Source organism: Colias croceus, chromosome Z, assembly GCF_905220415.1.
Source record: "Colias croceus chromosome Z, ilColCroc2.1".
NCBI classification, from domain to species: domain Eukaryota; kingdom Metazoa; phylum Arthropoda; class Insecta; order Lepidoptera; family Pieridae; genus Colias; species Colias croceus.
In genome coordinates, this window is record NC_059568.1 from 1,090,729 (window position 1) to 1,103,352 (window position 12,624).

Here is a 12,624-nt window from a genome sequence, read left to right on the forward strand (position 1 = left end):
TACCCACGCAGCTGGCCAATCGAACCCTAGTGTATGTTCTGATTATCGTTATGTAGCACTGTTATACAGGGTTACTTGTAAAACACCAACCTCAAACCAGCAACCTCGCAGGACAAGATAGCTAACATAATAAGTAACAACATTTGTTCTACGACTTTTGATAATTTGTTAGATTTTATTTTCATACAAAAATAAATATTCATTTCATTTTCCATCTGAATATTATAAACTCTACGCGCATCACAAAAATTACGTAAACAAGAAGCGAACGAAAGGGGGAAGGGGGCGTCGCGTCGTCCTTTCGATAATGAATAGAACATAGACTTACAAATGTTAGAAGAGTACAATAAAAGCTTAAAAAAGTCATTTATAAATAATTTATTGCGTTATGCCAATAGTCGTAGAACAAATGTTGTTACTTATGATGTTAGCTATCTTGTCCTGCGAGGTTGCTGGTGTTTTACAAGTAACCCTGTATAGCACGTACCGATCTCCAAGCTGCCGATCCAGCAGTCGACCATGGCGTCGATCCGCAGCTCGAACATGTCGCACTCGCGCAGCGGCCGCGAGCTGAACAGCACCGCGTCGTTGAACTCCGAGTACACGGCCGTGCGGGACGCGGTGAGGCGCGTGCGGCTGAGACGCGCGTTAGATCCGTGCACGCGGTGGAAACACATCTCCCTGGACATAGATACTCAAACTCAAACATTTATTTATTCAATAAGACTTCTTTTAGAAGCACTTTTGAAACGTCATTACATATTTTAACATTTACCACCGATTCGGAAAGCAGTATCTACGGAGAAGAATCGGCAAGAAACTCCATAGTTGCTCTTATTAATCATGTCAGTTTTACAATTTAATTTTACAAAATACATAATAATAATGTTAGTAGCTGTTCGCCCTGAGTCCTCTCAGAAATTAGGTCCATTATTTGCCAAGGACTTTTACTTTTTGTAGTTATAAACTGTGTTTTTTAAGCTATTGCATAGCTTCTATCGCGGGCCTTGAGCGCGGGGACCGAATCGAGAAATTCCGTAACGAAAAAACCTCACGCTCCCCACTCAGACGGGTGGAGGTATGGCTTGAAGCAAGAAGCTTATCTTCTAATATATAAAAATCAATGCCACTTTTCGTTGTAATTCCATAACTCGAGAACGGCTGAACCGATTTCGATAATTCTTTTTTTATTATATTCCTTGAAGTACGAGGATGGTTCTTATGTAGAGAAAACGTTAATATGTACCACGGGCGAAGCCGGGGCGGACCGCTAAGTTAGGTGTGAAAGGGACAAAAAACAACCAGGCGTCATTCAAGGTCATACCTTCCCGTGACAAGTCAACGTTCATAGTGCAATCTCCAGTGTATTAGATATAAGCTTCTTGGCTTGAAGGTATAGCATGCAATAGCTTTACCGCGGCAGTCCCCGAGTGACACACGTCTTTTTTTACTATTATTTTATTAATCTGTAGACTTTACAATAACTATGCTAAAAATATTGATATATTTTCCCTTAGTCTAAATAAATTTAAGTTCCTGGTTCATCAAAAAGTATATTAGATTTTTTATTAGATTCAATTGTATTATAGTAGTTTTTTCTGTATAAAATAACTTTCTAAGCCTAAATTTTATTCATGTATGTGGCGTTTATCTATCTAAAATTGTACACTTAGCTTTAAGATTAATTTTATGTTTATTTATCAATTTGTGTAACAATTTCTGGTAAACCTTAATAAATAAAATAAATAAATAAATTGATATGTTGTTTGTTTTTTTTTTTATATGTAGTAAGTATTGGCCTCTATGATTGTTTTTTTTATATCTAGTAAGTATTGGCCTCTGGGAAAATAAATTAACTTTCTATCTTTTTGGTTTTTTTCCGACCGATCGTAAATTCCCTCCTTTGGTAAAACAGTACAATCTAAATATATTCAGTTTAACTTCAAACATTTCACAGTAATGATAAACATCTACCAGGGTGCAATATATCATTTTCATCTACTTGCTACATTTTACAATATTAAAAAAAAACACTAACGGATAAACGGTTGTAGCGGATTCGATGGAATTCGGTGACTCCGGTGAGAACGTAGTGTGCGGCATATACGTGTCCACGATCGTCGCTTGTGCAACGCGGCCGTGCAGATCTGAAAATAATAATTAATGTATTAGAAGTTAGTTTATAAGTCATCATGTATTTTTATTCAGATTCGGAGATTAGTTACAAGTAACTCTGAATAAAAAACCAACAAATCTGCAATACTGACAAAAAGGACGATCTACCAGAAAATATATTTATTTTTATTATTATTATAGCATGTTATCGCAAAATATTATGTACTTATTAACTGAATATAATTTATATCGAATAAAACATAACGTCGAAACTATATCTTACAGAGTATGATTTTATAGTACGAGTGTATCAGGAAAGAAATGTTTTTGTCTATTAACTATTTGAGTTTCATCCGAATGTCAGAAATTATTTCGGCTTGCTTCAATAGATGTTGTTGGAAATTCTATATGATACATAAATTACTAAATTCTGAAAATAATACTTATCTGAATCGTTGATACAAAACAAAATGATAAGTGATAACCTTTAAAGGACATTATGCCTGTAAACATGGACAAAGTTAATTCTAATTCTTTTTATGTAATAGTGCATTTAGCATCGTTTTATTGTTAAAGTTAATTGGATGACAAAAAAAAATTCCATCGCATATCATTCTAAAAAAGGGAAAAAATTGTATAAACAAAATTAACTGGTAACTATTCGAATACTAGGAAGATCCATTTGTATAAACAAACAAGACCAAGCGACCAAAGTGGAAGAATACATAAGCGTTCCACATCGACCGTATGGCCTAGTTCATTCCACAAATATTCTGCGACTAATGAAATGTCAAACTACCTCGCCTACTTTTATTCGACCAATTTGCATAAAGAATACCCTAATGCAGTTTAAATTACAGGCGATACAAATATTAGTATGCCGTTTGAAGCCCTCCTTATTAATAATTTCTCGTTCCTTTGGCATCGTTTTCATGTACATAATAAATAGAGCTAGACGTGCAGTAATGGGCTTGTATATTGAGGTCAATTGCGGGGTATTCATCATGAGCATGCCTTGTCATTAAGTGCACCTGTCGTAAGTGCATAACAACATGGTACAAACAAATTTGTCTGAATTATAAAATATATACAAAGACAGTGACTGAAAAGTTACAGAAAGTAACACGGAAATGGCTGGAAACATTTAATGATCTGTTTTTTTTATGAACATAATATACACATAAATAAATTATGTAGAAGATACTATTTACAATAATACCTACCAACAACACCAAAAACGTGTTCTGGAATGTTGAACGCAGCTGGACCTTGATCGATTCCGTTGACAAAAAAGTGCAGTATGCCCATGTCCTTGCGCATTACTCCCACTGTATCGCCTTCCTGTTTTATCAATTTATTTCTATTTAATTTGGGGTAGTTCTATATATTACAAGAGTTGGCAAATTAAAGAAATAATATTACTATTTGGAACTTCAAGACCAAACAGATTTTAAAAAGAGTTTTTTTAATAATTAATATGTAATCTGACATTCCAAATACAAGAAAGACAGAGGCCATAGAAGAAAACCTAAAAAGCTATTTCCTTCTCTTAAAGATCCAAAATATTCCTTACCGATAATCTGTTGAGGTTTCTCACATATTTTGGGATGATGATGGTCCCATCTCGTATTATGTCTTCGCCGGCCATGACCCAAGTGCCTGATCTGTATTTGAACAATTTATTAGAGAAATAGAACAAATGCAGTAACAAAAATGTATGTCCAATATTGCCAAAGCTCACAAGTGAAGTAGTATAATTAATGTTTTAAAATATTCATTCAAAGGCCATTCTACTGCTTAAATCTCCTTGGAACAAGACTATTTAGCACTGCTTTTATTTAAGTCATGATTTTGGATTTTTTCGTTAGTTCTCTTCTTAGTCAGTCAGTCAGTCAGATAGTCAAGTGTTATATAAATACAAGAATTTCACTCACTTTGCGTGACTCATTTTAAACGGTATTTTTATATCATTCGCGGAATACTGCGTGACCCCTATCTCGATACTGCCGGCCCACTTGGGTATGACCAGGTCGAGTCTCACTTGGAACAGCTCATTGGTCCTCAACGTTCGATTCGTCATCACTATTCCGTTGTTGAAGAATTCGAAAGCGCTGAAAATGTTTTGTGGGTTAATACTCTGGTACAGTGGAAAACTTAAGTATTGGTCTGGTCAGGATATGCTAGCAATCTAACAATATCTTTCAAAGAAACTGTCTCTTTTCTTTAAGAATTTTCTTATAATAATAAACGGGATGATTTAGTTCATAAGTACTTTTTGTCAACCTGTATGTTTTCTCATGGTCATCTCCAAGCTATTTTTATTTTATAGGTGTACATCAAATGAGACTCGCAATATTCGATAAAACGGAGTCAGAAATAGCCATTTCCTTCAAGTCATCCTAATCAGCAGTAGAATATAATTTAGATGTAATACCGCGCTCTACTTCTATTCCCTGATTGGTTGCCTATTATCTGTTCCCGAGAAAACCTTCAGTCGCAAACAACATGATTGCGTTCACGTAACACCGTGCACCCCCATTTCCCACGCACAGCACATTCATCATATATTATTACATTCAATTCACACGTGTCGATTTGCAGATAGATAAAGAGCGGAAATGCATCCCCTCGCTATGAAGATTGACAAGCTAATAGCACTCAATAGATCTGCACTCCGCATTGAAAATCAAGGTTAGGTGTTAACTATGTTATTGCAACTGAAGAGTCAACGGAGGTTGTACTGATCAGAATAGATATAATATAAAATCGTCACCTTACTCCATGATGTGACGATATGCCCTGACAAGACCTTGAAATTTTACACTCAACGCGCCTAAAGAAGTTACACTTCAAAAATGGAAAAAGGAGCATGATGCGCACCTACTTTTCTTTCGCTTTAACATAACAAGCTTTAGATAAATCAATAACCAAGTGTCCAAATACGATTTATGTCGACATGTTCATGATTACAAATGCTATATTAACATAAGATGTTTTTAAGTTGAAAAACTGGCCTAATTAGAATTGTTTCTAGTTCACGAAAGAAGTGGCACTTAACAACCCTATGGGCTGAATTCAATATTCTCTTGGACCACGTTCAGTATCTTTTAAGTTTACAAATTACGAGGGTTCTTATCTTCATATTCACAAGATAATGATTCCTAAGAACCCACTGGACTAAGATCACATTTTACAGGCCAAGCATTTATGCTACACATGGTTAATATTTGATTTCATTTGCGTTTGGTGGAAAGAATTTGCAAGTTATCTATCTGCAAGATAATTTGATTTTAGGAATTTACTATATTATTCGAGTGATAATTTGATTTTAGGAATTTATTATATTATTCAGTATTTAAGATAAATTCTCAGTTTACTTGCATAGCGTCTCTACATAGGCAAAACAGGATAAAATATCGGTGTTCACAGGCACAATGTGTCACTTAAAATATGTAACATTTGTTTTTATAGATTCTCCTATTGTACATGATGTTTATTTAATACGTTTATCTAAAAGCCTAATTGAATTACATTCGTTCGCGTGTCAACACTAAGTAGCTTAGAGTTGTGAATTCATTAGTAATCTAGGTCATCCGTGATAAACCGTGCTGTTTCATTGTTATTGTATAACTTCTTAAGCGTATCATCATATTTTTATATGTCCATTAAAGGGTTAAATCCAAAGGTTATGAGGGCATTTTGTGCCGGCATTTGACTATAGGCGTATACAAAAAGAAATGAGTTTTAAGCAAGGCCATTAGGCATTTTGCTTTGATATTTAGCCAACGGGGTACACAAACATTCATGAAGCGCGTCAAATATGACCAATGACCATTTTTGGCTTATTACATAGATGTTATAAAACAACCATGATATATGGGGTAAATAAAATAAAATATAGATAGCTTTTTCTGATAGAAATATTAAGAAAATGACATTCTTTACTGCAACACTTTAGAAAGCATACAGGTCATGCTTATTAATTTAAATTTTAAAAGGATATAAATAGTATGAGATTGTTAAATAAATAAAATAGATCATATTTTACATTAAAATTTATAGTAAAGGCCAATCCTTGTTATAGCTGAAACAAATATACCTTGACTATTATAAACTGAAAATAAATAAAATAAATACCGAAATTATATTCTTTTTTATGCTAACCATAGATATGAGAAACGATTTATGTTATTTTAATCCAACCTTAAGGAACAAATTACTATTTCAACGTATTTTCCATAATGATATTATAAATGCAAAAGTTTGTGAGGATGTGTTGTGTGTGTTTGTTACTCTTTCACGCAAATACTACTAAACCGATTACAATGAAATTTAGCACATATATAGAGGTTGGATTAACACATTTTCCCGGAAATCCCACAGGAACGGGAACTATGCGGGTTTTTTTTTAAACGCGGGCAAAGCCGCGGGCGGCAATCTAGATTTCCATAACTTTCCAATAACAAGAATTAGCCATACTTTTTAAATTATTATTATATTAATAAAAAAATATACTTACTTAGGCCGATGAGCAGTCTTACCATCGTTAATAATAATAACATACGAATCACGCAGCGAATGAAATAAAAGACTGTCTTCGTCTATTTGAGGTCTGAACCTGCCTGTTGACAAACATACAAAAATTCAATACTATTTTTCTTATAAATTTATAAATTTGGTTTTATAGCATTTGAATGCCATAAAACCAAAAATATAAATTCAACTATTTTTCTTACTTTAATATAAAGTAAGAAAAATAGTATTCTTATAAAAATGTAATATCTTAATATATATAAATCTCGTGTCACAATGTTTGTCCTCAATGGACTCCTAAGTCCTAAAGCACTTAACCGATTATAATAAAATTCGCACACCATGTGGAGTTCGTTCCAACTTGAGAGATAGGATAGTTTAAATCTCAAATCTTAGAGAAAGCGGGCGAAGCCGCGGGTGGTAAGCTAGTATTCTTATAAAAATGTAATAATAATCTTACTATTAATTTAATTTCAAGATTGTGTTGTGCAAATGTTATAAATGTTTGTTTGGATGCGATTTGAAAAGACTTATACATATTTATTTGATATAGAAGCCTACTATATTCTTAGCCATCACATCAGGCTAAAGTTGTTACTTTTACTAAGATAGTTTCTATAAAAATATTGTCTCTAAACACTACAACATCAACCAAATTCGCGGAGAACCTCTATTATTCGGTATCTTAAGTACAAACCAGACTTGAATAAGTAGCACCTGTGTAATTTAGTTTCTAAAATCTATAAAGCTGAGGAGTTTTTGTTTGTTTGTTTGAACGCGCTAATCTGAAAAACTACTAGGCCGATTTGAAAAATTATTTCGATGTTAGATAGCTCATTTATCGAGGAAGGCTATAGGCTATATATCATCACGCTAAGACCAACAGGAGCGGAGCAATGCGGGTGAAACCGCGGAGCACAGCTAGTCTGAACTATTAAAATGTTTTTATAAATACTCACTAGTACTCGCGGGCACAGGCAGGTCGGGGAGGTTGGACACGCTGGGCATGTCCAACACGTTGGTGTCCAGCTCTTCACAGGGATCCACTATTGACACCTATGGGATTATTATATTTATTGTATACGCTAAAACACCGATAATTGTGTATACCATCTGTTGGACTTGCATATTAAATTTGAAGATGAAACTATACTTTTCTGATTATATTTTCAAGGTAAAAACAAAAAAGAACGAAAAAAAATATACTTCTTAATACAAATAAGGAAATACATTTTATCCACAACAGTAGACATCAATGAAAAGTTCACAACAAATAATAATTACAACACAAAAAAATATACAAGAGGTTAAAAAAACACAATTAATACAAAACCCATTTTATTTATTTTTAATATATTTTTTCGCGCGTTACCTTAACAGTCATCCCGTACAGGTCGACGACCCCCCACACTTGAGGGTCCACCTTGTCAGTGGCTACACCCTGATCGATGCCGTTTATGAAGTAGTGTAGCTTGCCCGACGACTTGCGCATCATGCCCACCGTGTCGCCCTCCTGTGTGGATTTTAATGTTAATCAAAGCTTTCGTATGGAGAATCAGTGAGACTTACAAAACTCAATAGTGACCTACTAATCAGTTTCAAATTTAAGAATTTTAAGTTAGTCTAATCAAATTTTTTTTTACGATTAAGTGGTTATAAAATAAGACAATAATAGAAAGTATGCATTTCCGAAAAAAAACTTCCCAATAAAAACACCCTTAGAATAAGAAAAGTGCACCTACCCTCAATTCATCCAAGTTGAAGTTGCCGTACTCCATGCAAGTGCCGTGGCCGTTCAGCAGCACCTTGCACCCCGACATCATGATGGTGCCCGTGTCCATGTTCGTCATGGTGGAGGGGAAGCGTATGGTCGCCGGGTTGTGGGTCGTCACCCCCACCTGGGTTACATACATTATATTTGTATCAAATCCCAAAATATTTTTAGCTAGAGCTAAAAAGAGTAATTTCAAACTAAGAAGTCGTTTTATCTAAATTTGAAATCAGTATAACGTAATAATAATTAGTTTATGCTTATAGTTTGAATTGGTTTTAATATAAAAGTTTTTCAAGGTGTAACCTACAAGTATGGTATTATCATAGCAATTATTAAAGTGAAACTTCTTTATCGGGGTTGCAAAAAAAAAAATGGTGTAACATTTTTTCGTTACGCGTGACATTTTTCCGTTACGCGCCATCTTTTTATTTTCCCTACCACGCGTGATTCGACGTATTTCTGTAAAGTTGCATATAGTAAATTATTTTTTGAAAAATAAAGGTCATAAAGAAGTTTCACTTCTGACGTGTGTACACTAGTACACGCACACATTTTTTCTTAAGCCACACAAAACTATCGGGACACCTGTATCACCATAACTATATCTCACCTCAATACTGCCACTCCACTTATCCACGAGTCTGTCTATTCGAATCTCGAACAGTTCATTATCATACAGTGGTCTATGAGTCATCACCACGCCATTGTTGTAGTCGTCTAATGGCCGGGCCCGTTCCGCCGACCTATAGGCAAAATCGAACGCTCAATATACAGGGTGGGTACGGAATGACGCATGGTATCACGAAATTTATTTATTTATTCATTTATTGCACATCTTTTGTATACCTAACCGAACCTATGATAAGAAACCCCAATGTTCTTAATTATTAAGGTATTTGAACATTTATAGATAAAAAGAACAGATGAACAAAAGGTATCTGGTAAAAAGTTGTTAAGCAATCGGTACTTACTTATTGTTTGAAGATAATTTAACCAATATCCCGCATCTTGGATGAAATCTGATCCGGTCTTGTGCAACTGTGGGAAATATTTATTATTATTTTTAACATGCTAAAAATCTAATTAGTAATAGACAAACACATGAGCAATTTATTAGAAGAGCATCAGCCTTTTTGCAGTCGAGTAACGAAACGCGATGACTCACCGAGCGCACACGCACCCTCTCCGTCCATGGGCACATAAATCTCTCTGCTGGGCTTTGGCTGGGGAGTTTCTTGATTCATTGACGTTTCTATCTCACTGGAGGTCAGCGTGTCATCGTTGTTGGGGTCTTCCTCGATCTGTAGCATGTAAACATTTCTTATACATTGCAAGTGTAAGTGCAAGCAATGGTGCAGTTCCAATTTTAATCGAATTTCATTTTCAATACATTATTTCATTGGAAAACAAAAGTTATCCGATTAAAACCTACCAGGTCCAAGCTATTCTCCATGATGGTTCTCATGCTGTTCGCATGCATGATGGACACCTGCACGCACTGACCGTACAGGTCGATGACGGCAAAGAGGCGCGGCGGCATGTCACGCGCCGCGATGCCGAGACACCGTCCGTTCACGTAGAACATTAATTCGCCCTGGTAGAAAAACCCTACTGTAGTGTACATATAATAAAATCCTAACCTATTACATCAATAATTATATAAGAAAAAGAAACATCAATAAATCTATAATATAAAAATGAATGACAAAATGTGTATTTCGTATAATTATATTTTATAATATTCCTTGAAGTAGGTACGAGAATTGTTCTTATGGTGATGAAACGTTAAAATGTACTACGGGTGAAGCCGGGGCGGACCGCTAGTATTATTATAAAGGAAAAATATTCTATTTTAAATAATCAGATACAAATATCAATTAGCCCTAATACATAATTATATTGCAAAGCTACCGAGCATATGTACAACTTTCCAACATTCATCGGGGACTTCCAGGAATTCCACCTTCCTTCTTGCACAGTGGTGACCCCGACGTGATCAACCTTCGAAAGAAGCGCTATGTGCCATACCCGACCAAAGGCTTTCGTTATGTGCTCCGCCTTCTTTCTTGCTTCTTGTGTCTAGAAGTTCAATTTTATTTTTACGGGACGGGCATACTGTTCATTATTTCAGGTATGAAACCTGCGGGTCTGGTGATCGCATTCCGCAACCTTCAAGATGAACAAAGAGACGATAGTATATCATCCCGAATGTAACCGCATACACCAACGCGATGAAAAAAATATGTGCTCATCGTTTCGCTGATATTTTTAGTTGACGCAGAGCTTGGATAGGGGTGCGCTGTTCTTCTGTTCACATTGCCTGAGCCATGAGCCATGCCATGAACTTACGAACTCCTCACTCCCAGAGAATGCATTCGTGCTTCACAGAAAGCCTGTATGGTACTGTAGCTCTCTTCCACTCTAAATGAAGTCTTCTTGAATAAATAAATGTTTGAGTTGAAACTGATCACTAGATCCTTGTTTGTTCATCTATAGCTTTAGCCAATAGATGTCATATTGCCATTGATACACAATATCAATATACAGGGCGAATCGTTAAGTGTGCACAAGCGATTTTTCCGTAAGTATTACAGATAACAAAAAACTTTAAACTGATATCGAAAGTACTTAACTTAACCTAATGAGTAAAATGGCCGTAATAAATTTTTAAAAATAAATCGAGAAATATCAAAAAAATATCTTTAAACCCTCCCACACATTAAGTATGAAATATGAATATCCCATAAACATAATATTTAATATGAAAGATTTTAGCTTTCTTTTTCTTTTTTTGGTTTTCTGCTTTAATTACTTCGCAAATTTGAAGTGGCATTTTCCACGCTTTTTCCGGACATTTTCACGCATTTTCCGGATATTTTCCGGGAATTTTCCGGGCATTTCCCTGAACAATTTCCCTAACATTTTCTGGGGATTTTCCAGGCATTTTCCACGCTTACCCGGACATTTTCATGCATTTTCCGGATATTTTCCGGGAATTTCCCAGGCATTTTCCGGGGATTTTCCAAGCGTTTTCCAGGCATTTCCCGGATATTTTCCAGGCCTTTTCCTGGCATTTTCCGGGGATTTGCCTGTAAAATATCCGGAAAATCCCCGGGAAATGCCCGGAAAATATCTGGAAAATGCGCGAAAATGTCCGGGAAAAGCGTGGAAAATGCCAGGAAAATGCCTGAAAATCCCCGGGAAATGCCTGGGAAATTCCCGGAAAATATCCGGAAAATGCGTGAAAATGTCCGGGTAAGCGTGGAAAATGCCTGGAAAATCCCCAGAAAATGCCAGGGAAATTGTTCAGGGAAATGCCCGGAAAATTCCCGGAAAATATCCGGAAAATGCGTGAAAATGTCCGGAAAAAGCGTGGAAAATGCCACTTCAAATTTGCGAAGTAATTAAAGCAGAAAACCAAAAAAAGAAAAAGAAAGCTAAAATCTTTCATATTAAACGTATATGGGATATTCATATTTCATACCTACTTAATGTATGGTTTAAAGATATTTTTTTTATATTTCTCGATTTATTTTTAAAAATTTATTACGGCCATTTTACTCATTATGTTAAGTACTTTCGATATCAGTTTAAATTTTTTTGTTATCTGTATCGAAACGTATGTATCATTATTTTATTTTTATTTATTTTCCGGAAAACAGAAATGAATTCATTGAGACCCTATAGATGCATATCCAACCTGTTGATGATGTACTTTATTTCATTTTCATTTCAATTGGCCTACTCAAATATTCATTGTTTACTTTAAATTAAATAAATAATAAATAAATAAAACATTTATTGATAATAAACGAAAAAATAGAAAATAGCCACACAGAAAAAGAAAAAAGTAAAAAAAAAACATGGTAAAGACCTTAAAACTAAAACAAAACAATAAAACACACTAAAAAACTTACAGCCTATAAATAAAACTACTACAAAATATAACACACTGAAAAACTTACAGCCTAAAAAATAAGACAAGTACTGTGCAGCAATGTCTGTTATCAAAGGGGGCTTCTTAGTATAAAGCTGCAGTGACATTTGAGTCAACTTTACATTATATTAGAAGTATTTTCAAAAACACTAATATAAGCCAAGTTGTAAAGATAACAAACATCATAAGACCAGTTCAAGTTTAACGGGAGGGGGTAAATAAATAAGAAACACACACATTATATTAATCCAAATTTCTATATAAA

The 12,624-nt window shown here is 34.8% G+C and overlaps 1 protein-coding gene across 2 annotated transcripts in view; it reads right to left on the reverse strand.

Annotated features, from left to right (window-relative positions):
* The window catches only part of LOC123705050 (neuralized-like protein 4), a 45,113-nt gene that overhangs the window by 23,173 nt on the left and 9,316 nt on the right, over positions 1-12,624 (reverse strand). For both annotated transcript variants that reach the window (XM_045653614.1, XM_045653615.1), the window contains exons 4-16: positions 9,855-10,016; positions 9,588-9,723; positions 9,394-9,460; positions 9,033-9,165; positions 8,391-8,546; positions 8,021-8,161; positions 7,608-7,704; positions 6,635-6,737; positions 4,050-4,226; positions 3,689-3,779; positions 3,339-3,456; positions 2,039-2,147; positions 488-681 (exon numbers count right to left, since the gene is read on the reverse strand). In XM_045653614.1, the coding sequence (XP_045509570.1) occupies positions 488-681; positions 2,039-2,147; positions 3,339-3,456; positions 3,689-3,779; positions 4,050-4,226; positions 6,635-6,737; positions 7,608-7,704; positions 8,021-8,161; positions 8,391-8,546; positions 9,033-9,165; positions 9,394-9,460; positions 9,588-9,723; positions 9,855-10,016 (1,684 nt within the window). The remainder of the gene's footprint in view (positions 1-487; positions 682-2,038; positions 2,148-3,338; positions 3,457-3,688; positions 3,780-4,049; positions 4,227-6,634; positions 6,738-7,607; positions 7,705-8,020; positions 8,162-8,390; positions 8,547-9,032; positions 9,166-9,393; positions 9,461-9,587; positions 9,724-9,854; positions 10,017-12,624) is intronic.